General features: G+C 40.7%; 1 protein-coding gene across 1 annotated transcript in view; it reads left to right on the top strand.

The window, feature by feature from the left end:
- The window catches only part of CUEDC1 (CUE domain containing 1), an 87,395-nt gene that overhangs the window by 23,760 nt on the left and 36,240 nt on the right, over positions 1 to 27,395 (top strand). Inside the window, exon 2 of the mRNA XM_018556898.1 lies at positions 25,436 to 25,924. Coding sequence (XP_018412400.1) covers positions 25,643 to 25,924 — 282 coding nt within the window. The 5' untranslated portion in view covers positions 25,436 to 25,642. The remainder of the gene's footprint in view (positions 1 to 25,435; positions 25,925 to 27,395) is intronic.

The following is a 27,395-nucleotide window of genomic DNA, read 5'->3' as shown; positions in this document are numbered from 1 at the left end:
AGTGAGTATAAAAATGAAAGGGTATATTGGCAACCTAATTCCATTTGTTATTGTAAAAGAAAATGCCAAGCAGAGGGAGTAGAGTACAGTGATATTATCCAGGACAACATTTGAGATCCCAGACCTATCTATTCCAAAGTTAGATGTGTAAATGTCCAATCGACCCTGTCAAAGGCCTTCTCTGCATCTGTTGAGAGGATAAATGAAGGAGGGGCTCCCGACAGGGCTGAGTGGACAAGATTTAATGCTCCAATGGTGTTATCTCGGGCCTCGCGAGTGAGAACAAAACCCACTTGATCTAAAGGGATCAGATCACTAATATTTGATCTTTGCATACAGCTTAGTATCCACATTAAAGAGAGCTATGGGTCTGTAACTTGAACAGACCATAGGATCTTTCCCTTGTTTTGGAATCGCCACTACGTGTGCTCTTAAAGGAGAACTATGAGGTGAGTGCTTTTCACTCACCTCATAGTTCTAGCCGACCTGTGACAATGAGACTGTCACAGGTCGGCACAGTAGATCGGGAAGTGAGCAAACACATACCGGCGTTCGCTCACTTCTCGATCCTGTCACAGCTCTCTGCCATGACAGGGGAGTGGCTGGATTCCCCCCTCCGATCCACCAGCGCTGACTGGCGGAACGGACAAGGGAAGGAGGCGGGTACAGCTGGCTCTGCCTCTAGATAGGCAGAGCCAGCTGTCACTCACGCAGCTTGGCGGATCCAGACATAATTGTCGGGATCCACTTCAGCTGCGGCGTCTACAGCTCGCGTTATACTGAGCTTAGGGTGACGGGAGGACGCTAGTTTGTGTCCTCCTGTTACCCTGAGGAGAACTATGGGGAAAAGCCCTAACCCCATAGTTCTCCTTTAAGGATACCAAGGGGTGCTGGCTTTCAGAACAAATTGCATTCATAGCTTGTAAAAAATGCGGATTCCGAAAATGTTTTATTATACTAAAGAGAACCTATCTGGGACCTTCCCACATTGAGTCTGCTTCACCGCAGTCTCTAGTTCAAAAGCTGAGATGGATTCCTCCAGGCGGGTACTAGCCACATCTGGCAACCTAGGCATCTTAGCATTCTGAAGATACTTGCGAATATGAGGCCCACTATGCGATCCCGTCCCTTGTGTATTTGATTGCGATAAATTTATATAAAAAAACAATAGTAAGAGCAATGTTAAATAGTAATGTTTCTGTAATATTCTGCAATGAGTCATGCAGACAAAATAATTTGGAGACAGAGTCTGGGTCTCACTTGCTCTTATGTGTGGTTTCCAGAACCTGAATACTCAATAGTAGTTGTTCTATTTGTTGTTGACTTTTCACATGAGTCCCCAATTTAATAAACATACCTCTAATATACACCTTATGTGCTTCCCACTTCACATATGGGGAACATTCCGCCATCAGATTCAACTCAAAATAGGAGCATAACTCTGCTACTATTGAAGCTATGCGAGTTGGGTCTTTTAGAAGAGAATAATTTAATTGCTAATGCCAGGGAAGAGGGGGGGGGGAAATTACCAAAAAAATAAAATGATCCTCTACTAAAAAAATTTGGCTAAATATAGCCTAGCAGGAACAACTGGCCTTGACTGAAACCTGGAGCCAGCTGATATCCTGCACCCTATTGGGGGATGTGGTAGGTATCTGCAGGGAGGGGTCAGAGATGCACCTACTCCACTATGTAAACGTCGTTAAATATATATAAGGAGCAGGGAAAAGAACAAAAAAAAAACACTTCTTTCTGAATGTTAAACATATAAGACATACTTGATGAAGAACCATATGGGACCAGCTACCTCCCCAAAAAAATACTAAAGTGGAAGTTACCCCTCCAGGGAGGGAGGACCCCTCATTCAGTCATGGGAACCCATATCTTTTAAAGGAACTCAGGCTGTAGATTGCCTGCTAGATTCTTAAATGAGTACAGATTTAGCAGCTTTCAATAGCCATAGTAAGAGAGGAAATGAATTCTTAATTTGATTGACATATCTTGTGCCGGGTCTAGTCTGTCAGGAAGTTGTAGATGTAGTAATCTCCTTGTAATGGCTGTGCATTTGAAAATATAATTAATACAATAAGGCTTTTTTATGTAACTTAAATAAATATTTAATGTCAATACAAGATGAGAAGCAAACATAGAGATACAGGAGGTTCTTATTTTACAGACAAATTATTTTTACCACATATTAAGAGGCCCTTTCACCAACTTAAGTTGCATGTAAAGCACAGAAAAGCAAGTATCGCAAAGGCTTATTTGCAGTGTTTTACTTTCCATAAATTACATTTTTATTTCGCTTTCAATGTGCCTTGCAACTTGCCGACAAATTTGACTACCAAGAAAGTAGATTCCCTAGCACAGCCTCCTCTTTCGTGACGTGTCATAGCCATCTCTTCTTCTGTCAGTGTCTAATTATTGTCTATGCTGGCCCAGCAAACTCATTCCTCCACTCACCTCCCTTTTTATGTAGCAGCTGGGGAAGGAGCAAAGGAGAATACAAAAATGTCGCTTTAGTGACAGCTCTGAGGCTGCTGCCATTACATCCAAGATAGCTGCGCCAGACAACAGCAGTTTCAGGGCTTTTGGAAGTCTACACAAGGAAGGATTTTACAATTAAATACAATGCATAAACTATGTTAAATGTAAATCTAATCTTATGGGAAAATGTAAAATAATGACCTGGCAATAGGGTCACTTTAAATAAATATGCCAGATCAGCTATTTTGTGTAAGCAGCATTTTCACTAAACATAATACATTTTTCATTGTCGCCACCAACAATCAAAAAAAAAAAAATCCTTTTATGGTGGGTTTACCTTGATAAACATAATTCCTGTATCCATAAGCATCATCTGCCTCTGTATTTACATCCATCTTTGCTGTAAACATGTTGTTCCTGGCCACCACTAGAGGCTACTGTTTGGGGATTAGAGACCTGATCTAATGTGATTACATTTTGGTGTAGTTCCACCTTCTCAGTAAAATTTAAAGGAGAACTATGGGGTTAGGGCTTTTCCCCATAGTTCTCCTTAGGGTAACGGGAGGACTCAAACTAGCGTCCTCCCGTCACCCTAAGCTCAGTATACCGCGAGCTACACTGAGGCGCCGCAGCGGATCCCGACTATGTCTGGATCCACCCAGCTGCGTGAGTGACAGCTGGCTCTGCCTATCTAGAGGCAGAGCCAGCTGTACCCACCCCTCCCCGTCCGTACCACCAGTCAGCGCTGGAGGAGCGGGGAGGGGGGAATCCAGTCCCTCCCCTGTCAGGGCAGAGAGCTGTGACAGGATCGAGAAGTGAGCGAATGGCGGTATGTGTTCGCTCACTTCCCAATCTACTGAGCCGACCTGTGACAGTCTCATTGTCACAGGTCGGCTAGAACTATGAGGTGAGTGAAAAGCACTCACCAATACCTAAAGAAAAAAATGTAACTTACCATTTTTCAGTTGTTTCTTTGTTGCAGGATTATATACAGGCCTTCTATTGCTTTGAAAAGATGGAAATATGGAGATAAGTGACATATTGGAGGGACAATATATGAGAAAATGAGCATTAACATACAGTGCAACACCCATGTCTTGAGGTTTTTAACCCTTTGTTTTGGACAGACAGTCTTCACATCTAGTTAATAACTGAAAATGAAATCTACCAGCACAGTACAGACAGGTTTAATTATGTTATGATAAACATTAACTCCCCAGCCGCCCCCTCCCTCCCTACCAAAAATAAAAAGACAAATAGAAAGGGAGATAAAATAGGATTTTTCAGTCCTGCAGTCTTCAGGAAAAAGCAGCAATTTTTTGAGAGATGCAAGGTGAATGGGCACATGTAACACATATAAAGTAGCTGTTATCCCAATGTAACTATAAAAGTGGAAATACATTTAACTATAAAAGTGGAAATACATTTAAAAAAAAAATCATTCTCTTGAAGGCAAATTGTTTAGAGGATGTTCTCAGTCTGTATTCTGCAGGCTGTGATGATAAAACCAGAAAGTATCTTCCATTAAAAGAGAACTAAAGTCAAACCTTTTTTTGGCTTTAGTCCTCTTTTGGGTCAAAGGAGTACATTTACTTCTAGTTATATATTACGTTACATGGTGATGATTAAAATACCATGAGTCAACAGAGGAGTATTGGGGATGCTGAAATGTAGGTATATGTGAGTTCTGACCCTGGACGTAGATTGATGTTCTTACTCCCAGTTTGAACTAAGGTGGCACAAAGAGCTTAGTGTGTGGCAGGACCCCTATTTTAGCACCAAAAGGTGTAAGAAGGATCAAAATTACGTAAATAGAGCTCGGTAACAGTTTTCTGTATTTAAAAAAAATAAAAAATATTTAATTGGCTGGAAGTTTGAAATAAATATACTCTTGTGAAAGTCAATCCTCTAGTAACCGGGGAAATTCCTGTGCAAGCAACCAATTAATATATGTAAAAAAAAAAAAAAAAAACTTGTGTAATTCTATTATACATCTGAGTTGTAATTACAATAGTAGTAAGGTGGCCTTTAAAGGCAAACTCAAGCAAAAATGAAAAAAATTCCAATGCTACCAGAATGCCCATTTCTTTCATCTGTGGCAGCCAAAGTGCCATCCGAGGGTCTAAAAGTTTTACTGTGCATTCTCCAATAAACAAGTAAATGTGTTGTTCAACTGAAAGACAAGAAAACCATTTTTTGGCCTTGTTATAAGAAACAGCCTAATATTTTGGTATCACAAAAAGAGCAGCAGCCCCACTTGTTTTAGCAACAACATTTTTTTTTCTTTTAGATACTTTAATTGTTCCTGTTGTTGTAAAGGGCTGCTCTAATATTCCTGTAGAATTATCTAAGCCCTTCTCAAACATTTTGATCATTTAAAAGATAAAACATTCTGCCAGATATGTAACTTGTTTTTACTCCCTTTTTTAATTGCACTGCTTTCTGTGGTTTACAATTTAAACGTTTGTTGAATAGAACAGCATCTGTTTTGCTTTCACACTGAAGACTAAGAGACAGAAATAACCCCTCTGATGTCTCACAGACCAGCAGAAAGTTAGTATTGTTTGCCATGCCGAGAATGGAACTTCCTGTTTCCTCTCTCACCATATATTCCTATGGAGAATCTAACAGAGGCTTTAACAATGCCACTGGCTCCCTAGTGGATTCTCAATGAGAATACAACAGGGGCTGGTAATAATGTCACTGGCTCCCTAGTGGAATCTCTTTAGAAACATATAAGTAATCCATCAATGGGAAGACCGGCAGGTCAACTCGCAGCAGCCCCAAGGTGCTCACTCATGCAAGAAATGAGGGAAAATCTCTCTAGTGGGGACACGGCAATGAAAACCTGTTTGAAACCCTCACCTTTCCCCACTCTAGCCAAGAAAAAGCAGCATGATTTTCTTTTACACAAAATTCCCATCGTTTAATAAGCCAAATAAAAAGATAATAAAACAAATACAAGTTGAAATCGTCGCAAGCTGTAACAAGTATTGGTTTGAGCCACCAGTGGGATTTGTCAGCAACTTGTAAGATGGTTCTAAAGGCACGCCACAGCCTTTCAGTGTACTGCTTATCTATGCTCATGGATTAAACTGTGTATGGAAGATTGATTTTTGGAGTGCGGCTCCTTTCTTCACATTTGGGTCTTTTAAGATGGTGTTACAGATGACATGAACTGTCTGGTACCTACCTATCCTTAAACCAGGTAAATATCAAAAATTCCTTAAGTGGTCACAATATATAATGTATGTAGCTGACTTGTAACTGTGTTTTTTTTGTTATTAAATTAAGTTATAAGCTTTCATGTATGCACATAGCTTGAGGTGGAAACTACGTCATGGTTTACTGTAATGTTTATCCCTTTAATGTATGAAACACAGAGATGAGATGTTAGACAATATAGTTATAGCATAATGGAGCCAAATGAGGTCACACCAGGGTGTCTATTGTGTTTCTGAGCCTCAAGACCAAAGGAGTGACTAGGTCCCTTTAATTTATGTGGCCAGCTGGTGTAGCTATTCTTTTTTAACCCATCTCAAATATCAATGGCTTAGTGACCTTCTTTTCTTCTCATGCCGCAGCAGAAAAAAAGAGCTTCCAGTCTCCCATATGGTGAACCTTTTCTCTTTTATATCTATCGGCTGGACTAAGACACGCAACAAAGATTTCTTTCTTGTTTAAGCTTTTCCCAGGAATCCCTTGTCTAAACTTATTTTGCAACAGCTGCTATCCCGATGTGGGCTCCCTATCTGGATTATCAGTCAAGCATTAAGCTTATAGTGGTATGCAAGACATAGATATATTAAGGATTGTTGTCCTTTTTTAAACATGCAAAACAGAGTATATATAATTAAATGTTAAGTTTTGTTATCGGGCATTTATGTTGTGTTTGTATGTATTCTGAAATCTAGTCTGCTCCACAGGAGCTTTTATTTTCCGACAGCCGGCACCCCAGCTGTCAGAATACCTGAACAGTGGTTTCAGTCACTGTTGCGTTGCCTTTTTTTTTTCACCCAGCTCTTTCGATTTTCAGTCGAAGTTTGTCCAGCAGGGTGGTGTCGAGCCATGTATAACCAGCCTAGGCAAAATGTGACTGCTTTAAAAAAAAAAAAAGTTTTTGGCTCCTTTTTAGTATGCATCTTAGATTTTCCTTAATGATTTGGGTTAAAGTTGGGATTATCATTTATGTAGTCTTTGCTTACACGTGGTAATAAATCCTTCCTGAATTTATATGCCAGTTTTTTCATACTATGATGCATTGTTCAAGAGATGAATGCTTGTCATATGACTGATTAGTTAAGTCTTTATACATTTTTTCATAATGGGTAGTAAAAAAAACTACATTAACAGAACTTTGTGCTAAAGCAAAATTTGTGTAAGAAAGTTCAGGTGGAGGTTGCTGTTCTTGTAGGCCTAGGTCAGTAAAGTAGGAATAAGATCAGCTTAACTACCCTGGAATAAAGGTGGCTAAAAGGTCAGAATACCAGCTTCCATCTAAGGCTTCTTGGGCATGATGTGTTATGATACGTTTCCGTTACTAATTCATTTAGTGTATGTATAGTTGAACCTTTTTTTTTGGTTTGGATAGATTTTGGGAGAGTTAGATTCCCTGACAAGTTTATTGTTAAATGTCTCCTGGTTGGGGAGATTCACTCTTATATTTGTCCTATTTACTATTGTCACCTACATAGAAAGTGAGGGGAAATCCATAGATTTGTCACCAGAACAAAGGGAAAGGGTTAGGGTAAATGTTCCTGCTAGGGATGTTAGGAATGTACATCATCAATTTAATGACTTGGTAGATAGGGAGTCTTGGTTTGTTGACATAACTTCAAAACTTGAGGACACAATTTTGGCCCTTATTGACACAGTATGAACCTGTCTTGTTCTGGGAAAGGTTCTCCCTAATGTCTCTAGCCTAGACTAGACTTTTCCTGTACTCTTACTATTGCAACTTTTTTATAGTGATTGACCTAATCTGGAAAAGATCTTTACTCCTTCCAAGTGTTTTGCTCCACAATATTCTCTTGAGAAGGGGTTCCTATAAAAGTGTGCCACCCTCGTGGTGGATCTGGCCAATTCTGGTGCTTTTAGAATTTGACTGCTGTTTAAAGCCCAGGTCCTGAAAGATGGGGCTCTACCTGTTTCAGTTATCCAAATGCTCATGAAAGCTAGGATGTCATTGTCTCACAAAGTCTATCATCACACCTGGAAAGCATTTTTCTCCAGGTGTAAGGCAAGGAAGTTACATCCCAGGCAGTACTCCTTTGGACAAATCCTGTATTTTGTGTGGTGTAGAACAACATTTGGCGTTGCACACCATCAGGGGTCATATCTTGGCCTGACTATTCTCTTTTAAAGATTGCTTGCCTCTCACTCCTTCTTCTAAAAGCCTTCATACAGGGTGGTGTCCCGCACATTGCTTCCCCTGTGCTTTTTACAGTGACAACATAGGATTTCAGTCTGGTTCTGTTGGTTCTCCGGAAATTGTCCTTTTGAGCCTATTGGGCATACTTCCTTGTGTACTCTCACTCACCAGGTTGCTTTTTTGATTGCTATCAACTCTCTGTGGCAACTTTGACTTGGTAGCCACAGAGAGGTGATCGCACCTTTTGAAAAACAGTGAGGAACTGTTTTTTTGTGCTTTACCGAGACAAGGTTGTCTATTGAGCCACTTCTGTTTACTTGTTGTTCACGTGGGCCAGTTAGTTTTTGGTTTGCGGTGTTGCCCGTCCCTCAGTTGGACTGCTATTGGACATCCTTGTGTACCAGAACTACAATCCTGTGTCCCTTTTAATCTATGACTAAGATAATGGAATTTTCCACTTATCGTACAATCAATTTCTTGTAGTACATTAAGGGATACGGTCCCCTCCCTCTGTTCTTATGATCCCCTCCTAATATTGCTTGCTACAAAACTGAGGCCTGATGGGAGTGGGAGGGGTTATATTAGACCATCCTTACAACTTTTTTTGACGATTTTTTGTTTAATCTCCTGAAGGCAGCAGCATTACCATATGTACCAGAATTACTATTCTGTGTTCCTTAATGTACTCTAAAAAAGGATTTTACAGTAAGTCAAAAATCCTATATTTTTTTTCTTCTGTGCAACCTTGTTGACAGTGTTTAGTGTTTTGTCTGTTTTTCCAGATTTCTCAGAATTCTAATCCCTTGTTCCTGTAATCGGCTCATTGCGTTTCCTAGGAGTCTGCATAAAGCTTCAGGTCAAATTACATGCATTTATCTTTGGTTAGGCATCTACAAAGTGCTCTGCATTTAAAGGTATGTCAGAGGGCCCAGTGTTTCTTATTTACAGCTCAAGCACTAGGGAATAAGCTCAGCATGATACAACTCCTTCCATGCTCTGGTTTGCACACTACCTGCTCTCCCTTTGAAGAAAATATATGTCAGTGTGTTAATTTTGTTTTCTCCCAGTGTTCATTAGAGGAGACAGATGTCTGTCCTTCAATGTGTCGGTGTAGCTGCTGCCTCTAGAAGGTTTGGACACTATGCATATAAAGAGGCGTAGCCCCATCTAGTGGCTATACCCCTGAACATGGTCATAAGCTTACTTTATCTTTATGTCCTGAAGAGGCTGATCAATTCTCTCTATCTTTGCCGGGTCTGGACTTGGCTAGGGTGGTGAGTGATCTTGGCTGTCTGGCATTAGGTGGTTTCTTAGATTTGCAAAGTTGCTACCTTGTCTTCTGTCCACATCTTTAGCACATTTGTATTGGAGAAAAGTGGTTATATCAGTAGATGCTTGCTTTCGACGTAAGGACTTGCAGGCGGTAGTGTAATTCATCACATTCCTTTCTTTGAGGGTATGCCCTCCTTTTTTCGGGGTTGTTCCTCATCCCTCATCCATTATGCACATTAATGCGATGCGGTGCCATTTATCCTGAATGGTAATCTTCCCAATACACCTTGATTGCAACTTGCCACAATGCACAATAACACACTGGCATCTGTCTTACTGCATTGTATTGCTAAAAATGGTGCATCTAATTTTCTTGTGTATTTTGCTGCTTTTTTTTTTTTTAATCGGCTGGCTTGCTGCAGCATGTTGCACAATGTGCATGTATTAAACGTAAGACACAAATGTAAATGGTACCTTAGGGAAATAAATTGAAGTATTTATATCCTGAGGGACTTGGTTATTCTTTGTTCCACTAAAAAAACATACGCCTAATTGTACAATTTAAGCATCTAAAGTTACAGAATAGTACGGTCACACAGGTTGGGCTCCAGAGATGAAAGATTACAGCTGATTGGCTGCAGTCACTGTCCAGTGGAAAAAGATGTTCCACCCCGCTCCTTCGATTTTTAGATAGAAGGATGTCAGACAGGAGGTTGCTGATAGGACCATCCAGTACGTGAATTTCTCATAGTGTATGCTGTTTGCAATAAAAGTTGAACTTAAAATATTGCAGGTAAATGCTTTCTTGGAGTGTTTTTTTTCATTTCCATAAATTATTTTTATTCACTTGCAATGTGAATTTGAACTTGCTAGAAAATGTTACTATTTCAGGGGAGTCAACTCCTTAGCACAGCTCCTTCACTCCCAGCATCTCCTAGCCCTCTCCTCTTCTGAAAGTTTCTACTTATTCTCTGGGCTGACCCAGCATCCCTGCTTCTGCTTATCTCCCACCATAACCTTTATATATAACAAAGTATTGAGATGACCTTTTGATATTGACCAAATACTTATTTTCCACCATAATTTGCAAATAAATTTGTTCCAAATCAGCCAATGTGATTTGTCTGGATTTGTTTTCTCATTTTGTCTCTCATAGTTGAGGTCTACATATGATGCCAATTACAGGCCTCTCATCTTTTTAAGTGGGAGAACTTGCACAATTGGTGGCTGACTAAATACTTTTTTGCCCCACTGTAGCTGTTGGAGGAGGAGCAAAGGGAAATATTAGTGTCACTTGAAGTGTTTTTCCACTTCTGCAGACAAATTTGAGAAAACCCCCACTATATGTTTGTTTGTTTTTGCTGTGTGAAAAGGAACACATATTTAAAAATAATTGAAAAAAAATAATTTCTTAAAGTGACGGAAAATGCTGGATGTCCTCATTGAAAGACTAAACCTGGGTTTGTACTTTTTTAGTTTCACTTTCAAGCTGCACAGAGTAGTCTGTATTGCACAAAGGCCTTCAACAAAGAAACAGCTAAAAGTAAAATATATATATTTTTTTAATCATTTTTGGGTATGTTATGTCAATTTGACTGCAGAAGTGGAACTACACTTTTAAGGACGCACTGAGCTTCTTCTCACTAAGCACAGTAAAGACCGGGTTAATTATGTTAACATTAACCTGACCAGACCCCTTTGCATCCCAGAGGAAAATTCAGTGTAGAGAACAACTTTTCTTTCAGAATGAGCAAGTAAATGCTAGCAGCATTTTTTAAGTTATGCTATGTGAATGAGAACATTTAAAACAAAAATTGGTGTTATCCCAATTTGGCTGTCAAAATGGAAATACACTTTCAGTGACAGCTCTGAGTCTGCTGGGGCTGCTGACATCACATCCAAGATGGTGGCACCCAGCAGCTGTCTCAGGACTCTGCATTGCCACCATACCTGAGAATAATTATAACCCGAAAATAACCGCTTTATTGTATGCATTCATGTTCGGATGCTTTTTGTAAAAGTATTTGGGATCAAAATATCTATTTTTCTTCAGTTTTTACTATAAATTTAGGAGTAAGAAATGCATGTGCATGAGTAAAGCACACTGACGCATAGAAACACTTAAAATGTCACGGGTAACCTAATTAGTTTCTTTTTCATATCTTCCTTATTTATCGTGGAAACAGTGATAGCTCATTTTCTAGACACTGACCTTAAGCTTTTCTGCCAAAATATATAAAAGCCTAAGAAAGAGTCATGAAGCAAGCTGTTTAGGCTGGCTCCTTACAATGTGGATGTGACTCACTGCTGAACAGCAGATGTCCTTGTTAACTTGACTCTCTTGGCTGGTGGCCAGGTGAAGGCTCCCACTTGGATTTTCCCTTTCATTCATTTTCTGCTTCCTTCTATTTGTAATTTAAAAACACCAGAGTAAGTCCTCTATTTGGAACACAGCTACAGCCCTCCTTTTCTTTAAATTTGTTTTCAGACTCAAGGTTTAGTTTCTAGTAATTTGCAGATTAAAAATGGAGGAATCTGGTTGCTTAGGCCATCAAACGGCACACAATGTCTTTCTTTTTTTAAAGTGAACGTATGTTCCTGTACAAAAGTGGCCACACCCTGCTTGAATTTTGGTGGATTCCTGCTAAATCTACCAAAATTAGAGCTGTGGTGGGCACTTCCTCGATTTATTTATTTAAATCGATTTTTGTTGAAGGAGCCTGCCTGAAAATGATCAGTCTATCAGAGCCTGCATCTATTTAGATGCACACGTCTTTCTGGTATTCAGTGGCTCTTGAATACAAAAGCCGGCAGCAGAAATTTTTCCAACTTCGCTATTTAGCATGCATAGGAAAATCCATGATGGGCTGAACAAGACATTTTAAGTATATGACCAGCTTAAGAAAAAAAAAATCTAGCACAATTCCAATGAAAAATATCATGATAAATAGAACATAACATAACCACCAGCTTTTGGTACATTTACCTTCAATTCACAGATTTCCCCTGCTGTACTACATGTCCAGCATCGTTAACCAATTTCCCCCCTGCCCAGGTTGTCTTGGACTCACCCCAGCCTGTGAGTGTACAGTGAATGGAGAAGCAACACGGTGATGAGCTCAGTCTGCTTTTTTTTCCTATAGGCATTCTTCCTGCACATTAACTGGTTCCATGTACTGCTTCTTTTCACATTCCAGCTCTTTTTGTACAAAAGCTACAGTGCTGTGTGTCTTTTATATCTTCTTAGCATTCAGCTTTTATCTGTTTTGTACTTACACAGGTCTGCATCATGGGAGGAAGGACAGAGAGTTGCATGATTCTCCATACCCAAAAGTACTGAGTATTTTTCTTAAATCTATGGGGAAAATGGAGCAGTTTATGAAGGGGAAGATCAATACAGTAAACCTGTTGCTGTGTATTGCCAAAACACAGGTTAACTTTAAGGTGTATTTCAAATTTTGCAGTCAAATTTACATAGCATACCTAAAAATTATTTAAAAAATATATATTTCTTACCTTTTAGAAGTTTCTTCGGTGAATGTCTTTGTGCAGATTCCAAGCTACTCTGAGCAGTTTGAGAGTGAAACTGTAGTGTAAGGCTGGGCACGCACCTTACAACCATCGCAAGACTTTGGTCTTGCGATGGTTGTAAGGTAATTTAAAAAAACGTACGATCTGCCTATCTTGGACAGGCAGATCGTACTTGCGATGATCGCAAGCCGCGGCCCCCTGAGGGGGGGTTTCCGATGACCGCAATGCCGAACGGACAGTGTGCGCTTGCGCACACCAGCCCGTCCGGCTTTTATCTTACGAACATGCTACACACCCGCTGAACATCGCACGGTTTTCGAACATGTTCCTAAGATAAAAGTTGTGCGACCTTACAGTAGTAGAGGTCGCACGGCTTCCACACACCTTACGATAATCGTACGATTGCGGGATTTCCCGCGATTGTCGTACGATTATCGCAAGGTGTGTGGGCACCTTTTTAGACTGAACTTTCTCTCATTAGGAAATAATGCCTCAAAGGCTTGAACAATTTTTTAGGACACCGTGTTGAAATCTATTTTTACATCTGATAATGAAATCTGACAGCACAGACAGGGTTTATTAGAGTAAACAATAGCTTCACCTCCAGCCCCCTTCTTAGGCCCCATTCACACGGAGCGATTTATCGCAGTAATCCGCGCGATATCGTGGATATTTATCGCACAATATCGCTCTCCAATGCATGGCAATGGGGCTCTGTTCGTCGCTGTCGCGGGTCGTGTCTTGCTACAACAGGACCCTTTTTGGAGCGGATTTCGGCGCAATTCTACTTTGCTCAATGCAAGCATTTGCGCGATGTCACGCGACAAACGAGTGATTTGCGATACGCTCAGTGTGAATGGGGCCTAAACGTTACAAGGTGGCAAGGCTAGGTAAGATCTTCACGCAAAGCACTTAAAAATGTAAGCAGAATTTTTTTTTTATTTTTTAGGTTATGCAATGTGAACATTAGGAAAAGGAACATATAAACATAAAGTAGATGTTACCTCAATATGGCTGCAAAAGTGGAACTACACTTCAAAGTGATTTCTTCTGCTTCCTATAAAAGTGCCTGTGAAACGAGACCAAACACTTATCTTTGCTCATGGGGAGCTATGCTGTTCAATCAGACCTTCTGTAACTGACACACTTCCAGATGTGCTAGATGTCTGGTCTGCCCCTGATCGATGGGATTGCACCTACCAGTCCCATTTCACTACCATGTTATATGTTCATACAAGAGCTGGAAGCTATAACCAAGAAGTGCAAAGAAGGGAAAGCAGAAGATTTGTTAGGCAGGCAGTACAAGGTACTGGTAGCCTTTTTTTACGGCAATGGCTTACTGTGGAGGATAAAGAAGGGGGGCAATCCACATAGGGTACAACCATGTTGAGTTAGCACCGCACCTGCCACTGAATGCACATTACCACATTGCCCTTGGCTATGCAGAACAATTTCATGCAGCCCTGTCAGACTTCAAATACAGAAACAGCACAAAACCGAAGTGAGTTCTCCTAAGCTCCTCCTTCACTTTGCGCACATGACAGCTGGAGGGAAGCTTAGAAGGATGTCCTCACTCTGCTGGGTGCAGCTCTGTGTGAGGCTAGGTAAGTTTTTTTTTTTATGCCTGGAAAAGTTTTGCTGGGGGAAGGGGGGTTGCTGGTGGAGGGCTTCTCTGGTTGGTGGGTGCTAAGATGGTTTTCTGGGGGAGGTTTTTTTGTTTTTAGCTAGAGTGGGATTTTGCTGGAGGGAGGGGAGAGATTTAGTTTGTGGGGGAGGAATGTTTGGCTATTACAAATGCTGTCTATTGCCCATGTATTGTTGCTATTTCTTAGTATATTGTCACGATTGCCATTTGTTGTTTGCTTATTGTCACAATTGCCCTCATATAGTTACAATTGCCTCTTTGTTGCCCTCTTATAGTCAAATTTGCCCATTTGTTGCCTGAACACTGTCACGATTGTGCATTTGTTATTTTACTCCGCATGCAATATATTACTGAATAAGAGCCCTTTAAACCAAAATTACTTATCCATTTTGTCCCCTTCCCCTGACCTAACCTAACCTACCCTCCCCTTGCACATATACATACTTCCTTGATAGCAAGCCATGGTTCCACTGTGTAAATCAAGTGGTTCAAGTCTTCATTGTCCTTGCCTTCATTGTCCTTGCCTTGCCTGCATATAACAGGCCATAGGCTTCTGAGTCCTAAGATGATCAGAGGCAGTCCAATAAAAGTGTATGGGGCTGTAATATGCAGGTAGTCAAGACAGTTATGGCACTGGATGTAAACAAACGGTGGAACTGCATCTGTCAGATCAAAGTAAGTATGCATCTGTGAAGGGACTAAGGTGGGTTAAGTTAGGTCAGCAGAAGGTAGCAAAAAGGTGAGTGCACTTTTTTTAAAGTGCATTTATTCTTTAAACCTTGTTTGTTTTTCCAATTATTAGTATTCCTTTCATTTAATACTTACTAATGAAAATAATTTTAATATCCAGAGGAGTGTGGGGGGTGTTAAAAAGTAATCTCTCCCCCCACCCTCCTTTTTTTTTTTTCTTCAAGGAAATGACAGAATCACCAGGGGAGTTTACCTCCTAGTGTTTAGGAAGGCAGGGATAATACTATTTTCTCATGTGAAAGATCAGCTCTGTAACATTGCTTGGTTGTGCTGTTTTCTATTAATAAACATTTTACAACTTCTATTTACTGGAAGTTATCTGGCTGTGCTGAACAATTTCTAGGCATTGCCGGAACATAACCAAATGTTCCAGTGATGTGTCATTCTCTGTAGTGGGTTAGGTATGTTGTCCTGCTATGTTACTTCTACTTTGTTTCACAAGTTTATTAATGCGGCTTACATCCATTTCCATCCAATAGTTTTCTTTCATTTTAAATACATTTTCTTCAAGTTGAATGAGGAAAGAAGCTATTGAATAGGTTGCAAATTTCCCATTGTTTTCAATGGGGTTCTAGCCTTTGTAGTATTTCAAACATTCTTTTCATTTTCTGGATGATATCTTTTTGCAGAAAGTAAGTTAAAAACAATCATAATTATGTATTGCATTGTGGGTCAAATAATAAAAAATTGTGTGTGGCATGTTAAAATATAAATAATCCCAAATACAATTGAATATCCTGATAGCATTTGAACAATAATTGGTGTGTGTGTTTGTGTGCGTGTTTGGGGGTGGTCAGCCTAAGAACCTAATATAAGGATGGAGGTGTTCCATTGAGAAAAAGAAATTGGTGTGTTGATTAAGTGGGTATTTTGCTCCACTCTAGGGCTGCAACAAATGATTATTTTCATAATCGATTAGTTTTCCGATTTGTTAGTATTTATTTAATTTTTCCGATTAATTGAAAAAAAAAAAAAAAAAAATGTTTCATTTAAAATAAAATGCACAAATGCAGTGTTACAAAGTTTACTTCAGAGTAAAACTACATGCACAATTTTTTTGCAATTACACTGCACTGGAACGAAGGGCATTGCGGTACCGTGCATTCCAGTGCGGGTGATCACACTGTGGGTGGGAGGCGTGTTTGAGGTGCCATTTTAAATGAATGGCACTGCAACAGAACTCCTGCAGCAGAATTTGTCAGGCTGAAACCAAAAAAATTACCCTTTTCCCACCTTTTTATCATTTAAAAACATTTTTTGTAATTGTAAGCACATGGCGCATGAATAGCTTCAGCCAGGGAATGACAGCTACCAGAGTCAACATTCTGCAGATGGCAGCTGAATGTAACTACAGCAGGTAGTGAGTTGGTGCAATAGCCAGCCTGCTATTAGCCATTTCAAATTGCAATAGCCAATCGCAGGCTGGCTATTGCACCCACCCACTGCTTGCTGTGTCCTCCCAGTGTGGAGGAGAGAGCTAGGGGTTCCAACCAACCAATTGATAATGAGAATAGTTGACAACTGTTCTCACTATCGATTTATTATCGATTAGTGGGTTGCAGTCCTACTCTACTGGCATCAGACGTGGCACTCTTTGACTGTCGCATCTTACCGGCACCAATGATTAGAGCAACTGCTAAAGAAGTGTCTTCACCACCAGAGGTCCCTTCTTAAAGTGGGTTTACTTTGAACGTTGTTTATAGAGAACTATGTTTAGAGTATCTGTGGATTATTACTACGTGGCTGGGGTTTTTTTTTATAACTATGGGGCACTTTGCTTTGTGGAACCCCGCTGCCACCAAATGGACTCAAAATGGGATTATTTAGAAGAAAATCTATCATCTATCTATCATGGTTTTTGGGTTAATATTTTAATTTTTTTTGCATGTGTAAACATATGCTTTATTTGTTTAGTTTTTTTGTTTGCAGCTATTCATTTAACATATGAAAATGGAGTCTAAGAGCGCTATGGGTCAGCTAAAGAGATAACAAAGCAGTAACTTCCTATGCTGAGGCTTACTTAGTCGTATTAAAAACCTAAGATGGAGAGAGATGTCCAGTAAAGGCTGAGTCATACCATTAATGCTGAATTCCAGGCACACGGCTAAATACACAGATAAAAAGCATATAATAGTCACCCTTTTAACTGAAAAAGTATATTTGTATTTCTATACACCCAATTCTACAACTTTTAACAACCCTGCCACAAAACTAGGCAAATGACACTACTGCTCTATGAGTAATAGACCACAAAAAGAATACATTGGTTTCCTCTCTATACCTCCAGCCTGCTTCCTGAGCAGTGTAGCTGCAAACTGCATTATATAAAGTGAAGACATTAAATTTAGAACTCCTGTCTGCAGCAAACTGCAGCAATCTTTAAGGTGCCCATACACCATGCGATTTATCGTTCGATTTCCGAACAAAAAGGGTTTTTCGTATGATATTCCGTCAGTTGATGGGAAGTCCACGATCACAATTACTGTACAACTGGTCGAATTTCGTCTATCGGGCAGATTAGAAAACTTTTTTCAAAATGTATTAAGATCGATGGATTAGTGGCGTTTTTGTACGAAAAAAATCCCAATGTGAACACTGCACATGCGCAAATCTGTTCTGTCTATAGCTGACAACGATTATTTAAATCTACATTGGTCTGTGCATGATGGACTATTTGAGCGGAAATTGAATGAGTGTTTGATGACAGGACAAAAGAAATTGAATGATAAAAATAAGGTGTATGGCCAACTTTAGTCTTTTCCTCCTGCTTTGCACTGGCCTGTATAATAATGTATAATGTAGGTAGAGCCAGCAGATCACTGTAGTAATTCCCACTCAACACTGAATGACATTTAGCAGACATCATCCTATCCAAACTAAAACATACAGATTTGCCTAGACGTGAACAGTAAACCAGATGCTGTGTTATATTTATTTGCAGTCCATTTCACACTGCTCAGCATAAAACACAAGTTTGAGCTACACTTTCATACTCCTTGCTGATTCTGTAGAAGTGGATAATACAGTACACATTATCACCTAATACCGTATAGGAAAACAGCAAGTCCATTCTACTCACTGGAAAACACTGCAGTCCCTGGGATAAGGTAAGGGCTCATTCACACTAGCATGCACACTAAAATACTTTAAGTGTGCGGGCAATTGTGTGTGACGACTGGAAGTGAGCAGTTTCAGTGCATCACACTGATAACTGCTTTTCTGTTTTTTTTCTTTTAAACTTTTTTTATAGCTATTCCTATCTGTGAGTGAAGATTGACTTCTCCCTCTTCCCCTATATTTGGAGGTTTATAGCAAATACCCACGAGAAGTTTACGGCTAGCGTCCGTCATATCTAGCTCCAGCCATAGAGTTTCCACGTCTTCCCCATTATTTGACGTGATATCGTCCCTTATATGCACATATAGATTATTTTTACGTAAATGCAAACACCAAAAAGTTACACTCCAGTAATCTCATCCCATAGTAGTGCAGTGACATGCAGTGCGGTCCATTTGACTGTGGAAACATGTGGCATGTCTGCATTTTTCCACACTGCACATCACACCTGTGTTGGTGTGAATGGGGAACATAGAAAACAACTGTTTTCTATGTTCCCTAGCGATCTGCATTTTTCTAGTGCAAAAAAATGAAGGTCACTACATTTAGTTTGAATGAGCCCTAACCCTTTCTCATCCACATGAAACTGGCTCTGTGGAAGTTGTATGCACCTCATCTGATAAACAACCTCTGAAGTCTAGGAGGAAGGGGGGCTCTGAGACAGTCAGTGGTTCTTGTGAGAGATGGTTGTCTTCTGTGTAAAAATAAATTCAAAGGCACACGGGCAAAGGGGAAAAAAAAATAAAGAGCACTAGAGGCAGAAACGGGTGAGGAAAGATGTCCTTGAACTGAAGAGTTCAGAAGTGATTACTGTGACTAATCTTACATTTAGCTAGACATTTGTATTGAAGTCTAGTCCATCACGGAAGCGAGCCGGGAGCGGTGGCTACTTTACAACACACACACGGACCATGGGAAACAAAAGTAGCCACTCTCCAGAAGGAAGGACAGTGTCGGCACAAAGTCTGAGATTATTTGATCCACAGTTAAGTGATACACAAATCAAATACATTATTGCTGATAGTTAAAGTATTACTAAAGGCTGGGTGTACCAGTACCTTTTTTGTGTCCTCTGTCGTCGCCCCCCCACCACCACACTTACCTGTCAGCGTCGCTTATCACCACCGTGTGTCTCCAAAGCCATCCTCCATACGAACTGCCGGGTTGTGGGGTAGGAGATTGCCGTCAATCAACCTGTTGGGCAGAGAGAAGGGGCGTGGCCTGCCACAGTGCTGTGTGTGTCTTTGGAAGCACACAGCCATTTGCGGGCACGGCTGGGCACAAGCACACACTGGTGCCTGCATAGCTCATCTTAGCTAATGGAGGCACCCGTGCAGGGGCTGGGGGAAGACCACTGCAAGGAGCCACTAGAAAACGAGGAATTAAACAATTAATTAATAAAAAACACCAAACGATTTCTTGTTGTATAGGCCTCATATTTATAAAAAAAACAATGAAGCTTTACTATTACTTTTAAGGTACTTGAATGCATTTTTAAGATTTAACTCGCATAGTTGGTAAGGTTAAATTGACACTAACTTTTTAGAAGGATCCATACCAATAATATTGTAACAAACATAAAATACTAAGAATGAGCACACACTCTTATCCTCCAAAATGTGTGTGTATATATGTATATATATGTGCACACACTAAAGAAACAAACATATATATCTTAGCTAAAGGCAGCTTTAAATGTTATCTGCTTTAGAAAAGTATGCCTGCTATTTTCTTCCCAAATCTGTTTATTGCACGAGTCACTCCTTTTGTTGCTTGGCAACATGTCCGCGTTTGGTAATTGAGAAACCGTTTATAAAACTTGGCTTACATGAGTTTATTCTTACCCTTACAGCTTAATGCATTGTTTCTAGTCTTTCTGTGCATTCCATTTGTATCCAGCAAAATGGTATTCATTTGAGACATAGTTCTTTTACAGGTTCATTTCTTGCATAAGAAAAACATAAGATTAGGAAAATAACAGCTGAAGCAATTGTAAGAGAGACATTTTTGATGTTTAAGTGTCCAGCCAGTAAAGCCCTGTGAGAGAGGGACCCAGAAAATTTTAAAGGCATGCAGAAGACCAAAAGACTATGTTTAAGTGAATTTACAGGTATCTTGTTCTCCCTTCACCCTCCTTCCCTCTTGTCATGCACATGGCATTAAAAGCAAAACATTTCCCCCCCCCCAATGTTAATGTCGGCACTTACCTTAAATTATGTCTCTTGATCCAATCTTCTTCTTTCCTGATGTTTTCTTCTGTCCCTCCAGCGGTGCGGCGGCTCTCCGATCCAGCGCTGACTCCTCTGTCCTTGCAGGCACTTCCGATCCCGCGGTGTCTGCGGGTGCACGCGTCCATAGACTTACCTTGCGTCTCTGCTCGTCTCCCGGCCGAAAATCCAAACTGCGCATGCGCCAACCCCAAGATGCTTTGCGGCCGCCCGAGCAGTTTCGGATTCTCGGACGGGAGCGCGTGGGCGAAGACGGGGTAAGCAGTACATATATGCAAAAAAAAAGAGGGTTTAGAAACCCTTTTAAACCATTTCTTAAAAATCCAAGCAAAGTTACTGGCGCCCATCATTCTGAACCCTATGAAGAATGTGCTTGGGACATTTATCAAAAAGTAAGTGGGTCTCGGACATTTGTAAGGTCACTATTGAGTGATAGAGAAGCCATATTCCCTTGAACTATGTCTGTGTAGTTACCAATAGTGCTACAATAACATAATTACTGAATAACAGACTGTGTGACAGGCTGCTGCAGACCAATCAATTCCACTCTGTATGATCTTCAATCACAAGCTGTTGGAAAGCTTCCCAAATTGGCACACAATCACCAAGTGTATGGCTAGTATTACTGTCAGCGAAACTCCCGCTCTGCGCATGCGCAGCGGAGAACAAACACGCGCAGGCGCAGCCGGGACCAAATTGCGACACCCCGAACCTACTCTGCCCTATGTGTTAGAAGTAGATGCCTCTGAGACAGCAGTGGGAGCAGTGCTTTCCCAACGACCTACGGGCACCATCCTGCTACACCCCGTGGCGTTTTTCTCTCGAAAACTATCCCCACCTGAGAAAAACTACGATGTAGGGGATCGAGAGCTCCTAGCCATAAAACTGGCCTTGGAAGAATGGAGATACCTTCTTGAAGGAGCTCAACTCCCCATACTTGTCTATACTGATCATAAGAACCTCGAGTATCTCCAATCGGCCAAACGCCTCAGGCCCCGGCAAGCCAGATGGGCCCTTTTCTTTTCACGTTTCAATTTGCACATCACCTACCGTCCGGGGTCAAAAAATGGCAAACCAGATGCACTTTCAAGAATGTATCCTATGTCCGCAGCAAGATCCTCAACGGAACCGGTGCTTCCAGCACACAACTTTCTTCTGCTACAGCAGGGCTTCCTCTCGGACCTCCTTGACGCAACCACCTCTGCAGAACGGCCTCCCGGAATCGATTTAAGGGAACACAAAGGACTGTTGTTCCGGGATCATGCCGTGTTCGTGCCCCCACCATTACGACATGCCGTCTTTAAAGCCTGTCATGATCATCTTCTAGCTGGACACTTCGGGGTTTCCAAAACTTTCAGCCTGATTCGAAGGAAGTTTTGGTGGCCCTCCCTAAGGGAGGATTGCCACACCTATGTGACCTCTTGTGCAGTCTGTGCCAGGAACAAAACGGAGCGAAAGAGGCCATGGGGTTTGTTACATCAACTTCCTGTCCCCTCCAAGCCCTGGGAGATGCTTAGTATGGACTTCATTGTTGAACTTCCCCCATCGGAGGGCTACACCTCCATCTTTGTTGTGGTGGACCGCTTCACCAAAATGGCCCATTTCATTCCCATGGTGGGTACCCCTTCTGCCTCAGAGACTGCTAGAACCTTTCTCCTGCAAGAGAAGCCTCCTCTCACTTCGGCCTCCCTACCAGGTACGTGATAATTACACAATCCGATAACAAACAATAGGCTTTTGTCTTTTGTTAAAGAATTAGCACAGGAAACAAATGGAAAATAACAAACCGGCCTTTCATTGCTGTGTTTTGTCAACCCACAAGGAACATGTTTAAATGGGGAAACAAAAACAAGGATACATTTTTAATATAGAAGTTCAGTGACACAAACAAGCAGAACTCTGATGAAAAGACGTCTTGTACAGGTCAAATGAAAAGCTTTGCTGCTGGGAAGAATAAAGCCAACAGTTGGAAGCTAAACATGACAAACAAGAAATTGCACAATGTGTTCCAATTAACACAAAAGCACCAAAGAGAGCTAAAACTACCACCATGGAGAAAATGAAACTCACAAAGCCACTTAATAAAGATGCAAATAAATAATAATGCCTTTTTTGTGTTTATATCTACATAAAGATCAGGTTCCTTTTTGGCACTTGTTGCCAAAAATAAATTGCTGGCTGCTTCTGTTATGTAAAGGGTTAATGTGAATAAACAAAATAGAAACATTTTATGAATTCAAAAACGTGATACTTTCAGAACCTCTATTGAATCGTAGCATTGTGATAGCAGGAAGATATGAGTGCATATATAGTAAAAGTATGAATAATGTGTGGAATTATTTAATGTGTTGGTATATAGTTTATGTTACTGTTTATAGCGATTTTCAGTTTCTAGAATATTAAGGATCGGGGGGACCCTTTTCATTAAAGGAGAACTATGGGTCAGTGTTTTTCCCCATAGTTCTCCTTAGGGTAACGGGAGGACACAAAGTAGCGTCCTCCCGTTACCCCAAGCTCAGTATACCGCGAGCTACAGCTCACGGTATACTGAGACGGCGCAGCCGGAGCGGATCCCGACCTCGCCGTCGAGATCCGCCCAGCTGCGTGAGTGACAGCTGGCTCTGCCTATCTAGAGGTAGAGCCAGCTGTACCCGCCCCCTCTCCCCGCTCCGGTCTGCCAGCGCTGACTGGCGGAACGGACAGTTAAATAAGCCTTTCGTTTTAACAGTTTTGTATGTTTAACCGGTGCAAAAAATACCTGCTGATCTTGCCAGGAATCTTGTCAGCTAATACCTTACTGTGCTCTCTGCATGTTCTGCATTCTTTTCAGTAATCTCTGAGAACTACTGATGGAGAAGAGGGGGACAGGAAGTGTGTTTATTATTATACAGGATTTATACAGTATAGCGCCTACAGTTTGCGCACCGCTTTACAATATAAGGAAGACATTACAATCTGCAATTGCCTGTGATAAAAAATGGACAGAAAATAACAGTAGCAAATGCATTTAAAGAAATAAAGAGGAGATGTAGGACACCTTTTTAGCTTTCAAATAATCCAGAGCCACGCCCCTATATTTGCTCTTTCATTAGCCATTGGAAGTTTATTGATATTTTCGCATATATTATACATTTAAATGATTTTCTTACTATGGTTTTGTTCAGAAATGTTCTCCAGTCCATAAAAGATATCCAGTTCTTTGTTTGCCAGTAAAATAGTTATCCATTGCCAGCTTCAGCACAGATCATCAGACACAGCATGGTTATGTGGAGCATGATGCTGGAAACTGACAGGCATTTATTTATGTTTAACTGATCCCATCTGTTGTCTGCATTAGAAAGAACATGTAGGAGAAGAATACTATGTGAAAAATGAAGAGTATTCTTTTACAGGCCCTCATTGTATCTCATCAGTGGCTATTTATTTAAAGCTGCCTTTTGCCTAGTGGAATTGTTTTTAGAGGAGTATTTTTTAATTCTCAGTACATGTTGTCATAGTGAGTAGATGTCACTTATGGATAGACCATTAATGTGTTTTGTGTGTCTTTCGAAAAAATTTTTTTTTAAATACACAACATACTATAGGTTAAATGGTAATCCCAGCTTTATTGGAAATCTGCCTATGAACATTTCAAAATAAATTGCACTAAATGTGGCTATTTGCTTGCATTTCATATTTGTAGGCCATTAAAATAATGATGGACATAGGAATGAACAAAATCGCTAAATACTCTAAAATGTTAAACACATTTGCTGTATACTTTTGTCGCTATGAAAGATCTTGCTGTTCACTAACATTCAAGTGTGTCTAAAGCCAAATCTTGTTTTTTTTTTATAGTTTGGATAAACTGAAAACCATGTCAGTTTTTCTTTTTTACCAACTCTGTCCCATTCAAGAGATTTCCATTAACGTCATATCCTGTAGGCTTAAAGAAAAGATGTCTCAGCAGAAGATGAAATGTTTTGTTAACCCCAAGGGGACCATTTGCACATTGCACTCAGTCCCATTCAAATCTGTGCAGGGGTTTTCAAATAAAATGCAATTTTTATATCCATCAGTGCTGGCGGTAGCTCCATTCCAGGCTGTAGCCCAATTTAGGAGTGTTTCTGTGAAGGAGTTACATCCAGCGCTGAAGTTGCCTCCACCTATTTATTCTGCATCCCTCTGCCACATCTTCTGGGCATAACAGTGCACACAGGAGAGCTTGCACAACCGTCACCAACTCCTCCAATGGAAGCTTACAAAATGAACATGTTCAGCTCTGCTGTGCAGAAGAGGAGATCAGATGAGGCACAGGGCTGCATGGCAGAGCTGAAGATGTTCCTTCTGGCAGCTTTTTAGAGGAGGAGGGAGGGGTGTGGGGATGTGTGGGCTCTGTTTGCACTGCCTGTCACGCCTCTTCTTTTCTGCGCTGTCACTCAGCATTCCCGTCTACTTTACCCATTATTTTGGATAGCGGTGGCAGGAGGGAGAGTCGAGCTACCTGGCAATGCTGCTCAGCAGCACCTGCACGGATTTAATTGTGACTGAGCGTGATGTGCACTGGGTCCCCTGTGGGGTTCAACAAGCTCCTTCGTCTTCTGGCAAAGGTTCTTCTTTAACATGAGAAAATCTCATCAAAGTGAAAGAAATGCTCTTAATAGTTGTCACTGGATTAAGTGTCCCTATTTGAGGATTTCCTCTCTATTCCTGTAATTGTGGCAACTCAATTTTGAATTATCCCTCACTTACAGTCCCAGTGACAACAGTCGTCATTAAGACACATTTGGAGAGTAAATCTCTCTACTGGAGACGCATAAACTCTGTGTATAAACCACAAAGGAGTTTTTTACACTTCATCCAAAACAAAAAAAATCTTTGCCTTTTAGATACCCCTTAAGTTAATGGATTCTAAACTACAGTGAATTCTCCCAACTTTTGCCTATGAGGTTTGATTTATCATAGATTTTGAACTATCTACTCTTTTTCAGGTTGTTTACTTGGAGCACCAAAACCCAAAACATTTAAAACTTTTTTCTTTTTGTGTATCCACAGATTTCATCTGTTTCTAATCTACACATCTTCATGCTACAATCTGAAGATATTGCTCATGAAGAGGATATTCCCAGTCCTTAATCTGTCTCATAACAAGGAGTATATTAACCCAAACTCTCTCCATAAGAAGCCATGACCTGTTATTGTGATTTTCTTACTATTGGCCACTTATAAGTTTGAACCATTTTCCAAAAACGGTTATCAAAAATGACAAGTCTGTTCCGTAGGAGTAACAGCAATGGCAGCGCACGGAGCAATTCTTCCACTCAGGAACTTAACAACAGCCGGCCTGTACGCAGGTTGGAGTTTAACCAGGCTATGGAGGATTTCAAGACCATGTTTCCAAACATGGAATATGACATTATCGAATGTGTCTTGAGGGCTAACAATGGAGCAGTGGATGCTACTATTGATCAGTTACTACAGATGAACCTGGATGATGGTGGCTATGATGACAGTTCGGACTCAGATGACAGCATTCCTCCTGAGGTTATTTCTTATTTTGATTTTAGGACCGTAGTTAATTTTTCCATCATGCTACTAGATCAAATATGGCTTTAAAATCTCACAAGAGGAATTTTAGATGTTTCTAAGCATTTTTTAATTCTTGGACATGTTTACATAGAGACTTATGATCATCATTAAATATGTATGTTTTCTACACAATTGTAAAGTTAAAGTAGTTGAATTTTCAAATTTTGGAGCTCACTGAGTCTGCTCCATTCTACAGGGGATTAGAAGTGTTGTAGGAAAACAAAGGATGTAATGGAAACTAGAGAAAGAAAAGTTATGATTTCAATGCTGCGGTGTGTGTTTTTTTCCCCCTGTATGCTGCTAAATTTGAAAACCCTATTTTCATATAATATTTTTTTTCTTCCTTTTGAGGGACACTGGAAGCTTTACCCTTTGGGTTATACTACTGCCAACAGGATGATTGGACACTTATAAAAAAAAAAACCTGTAGACCAGCCTACGATAACCCATCCGAGTGCTTAGCAAAGATAACTGATTTTTTTTCTTCTACATCACTGCTGAAACTTTGGCTGTTTGATTCCAGCTTTCTAGCAAGGTTGTTCTCAGTATTTTGGAGTACCATGTCTGGAACCTGCTGGACTGAACATTGCGAGTATAGCCTGAAAGTGACCTTCAGGCACTGGGCTTTCCAGACTCCATTACCTCAGGTGTTGCCCTGTCTCTGAAGGTCAAGTACTAGGAGCTACCTTAGTCACTTAGGCTGTTGGATGCCTTTTAATTCCTCTTCCCAACAGTTTTGCAAGGGAAGGGGCTAACTCTGTAAGACTATGCACTGACATTATCCACCAGTTGGAGTGTTGCACATCCATGCTCTCCCCACTCTCATCATACAATGTTAAGGACACATCTCCCCACTTCTGCTCATGTTGAAAAGAGCCAAGTGGAACTTCAATCTTTAATCTGTTCCTGCTGCCCACAGTCAGTGACTTAGGTCACCTCTAGGCACCTGACCCTCCCCTGATACCAGCTGCCTGGGTTTTGTGACCACCTGAGGCCTTGCCTCTTACCCATAGCCCATACTTGGCCTTACTGCCACACAAAAAGATACATGGCAACCGCACAATTTTTATAGCCAGCCTTTGTAGCAAGGTGCACATGGAAAGGCTTATAACAATACAAAACACGGAAGTTTTCCAGCACACTTACCGGCTAGCCTGCAACAAAATAAATTCCTCTGTCTAACAGTATGCATTCAAAATAAAAGCTTTAGTTGCACAACTTTTTGCAAAAAATATGTCGAAGCCACACTGCCCCGTCAAGACTCCTCTGTATAGTGTGGTCCTAACTCTAATTTGTGAGTCTCAATATTGGAGCATTTTTAACCGGTTTACAACAGCCACACAGTTGTAACGTCTGATTCTAGACAGAGAGGGGTGTCGGGGGGGGGGGGGTCACGCTGTTATTGGTATCTCCAGTATTCTTCTAA

Source organism: Nanorana parkeri, unplaced genomic scaffold (genome assembly GCF_000935625.1).
Source record: "Nanorana parkeri isolate BGI_ZX_2015 unplaced genomic scaffold, ASM93562v1 scaffold257, whole genome shotgun sequence".
NCBI lineage: Eukaryota > Metazoa > Chordata > Amphibia > Anura > Dicroglossidae > Nanorana > Nanorana parkeri.
Note: the sequence above shows the minus strand (reverse complement) of the source record. Positions and strands in the feature narration are given on the sequence as shown.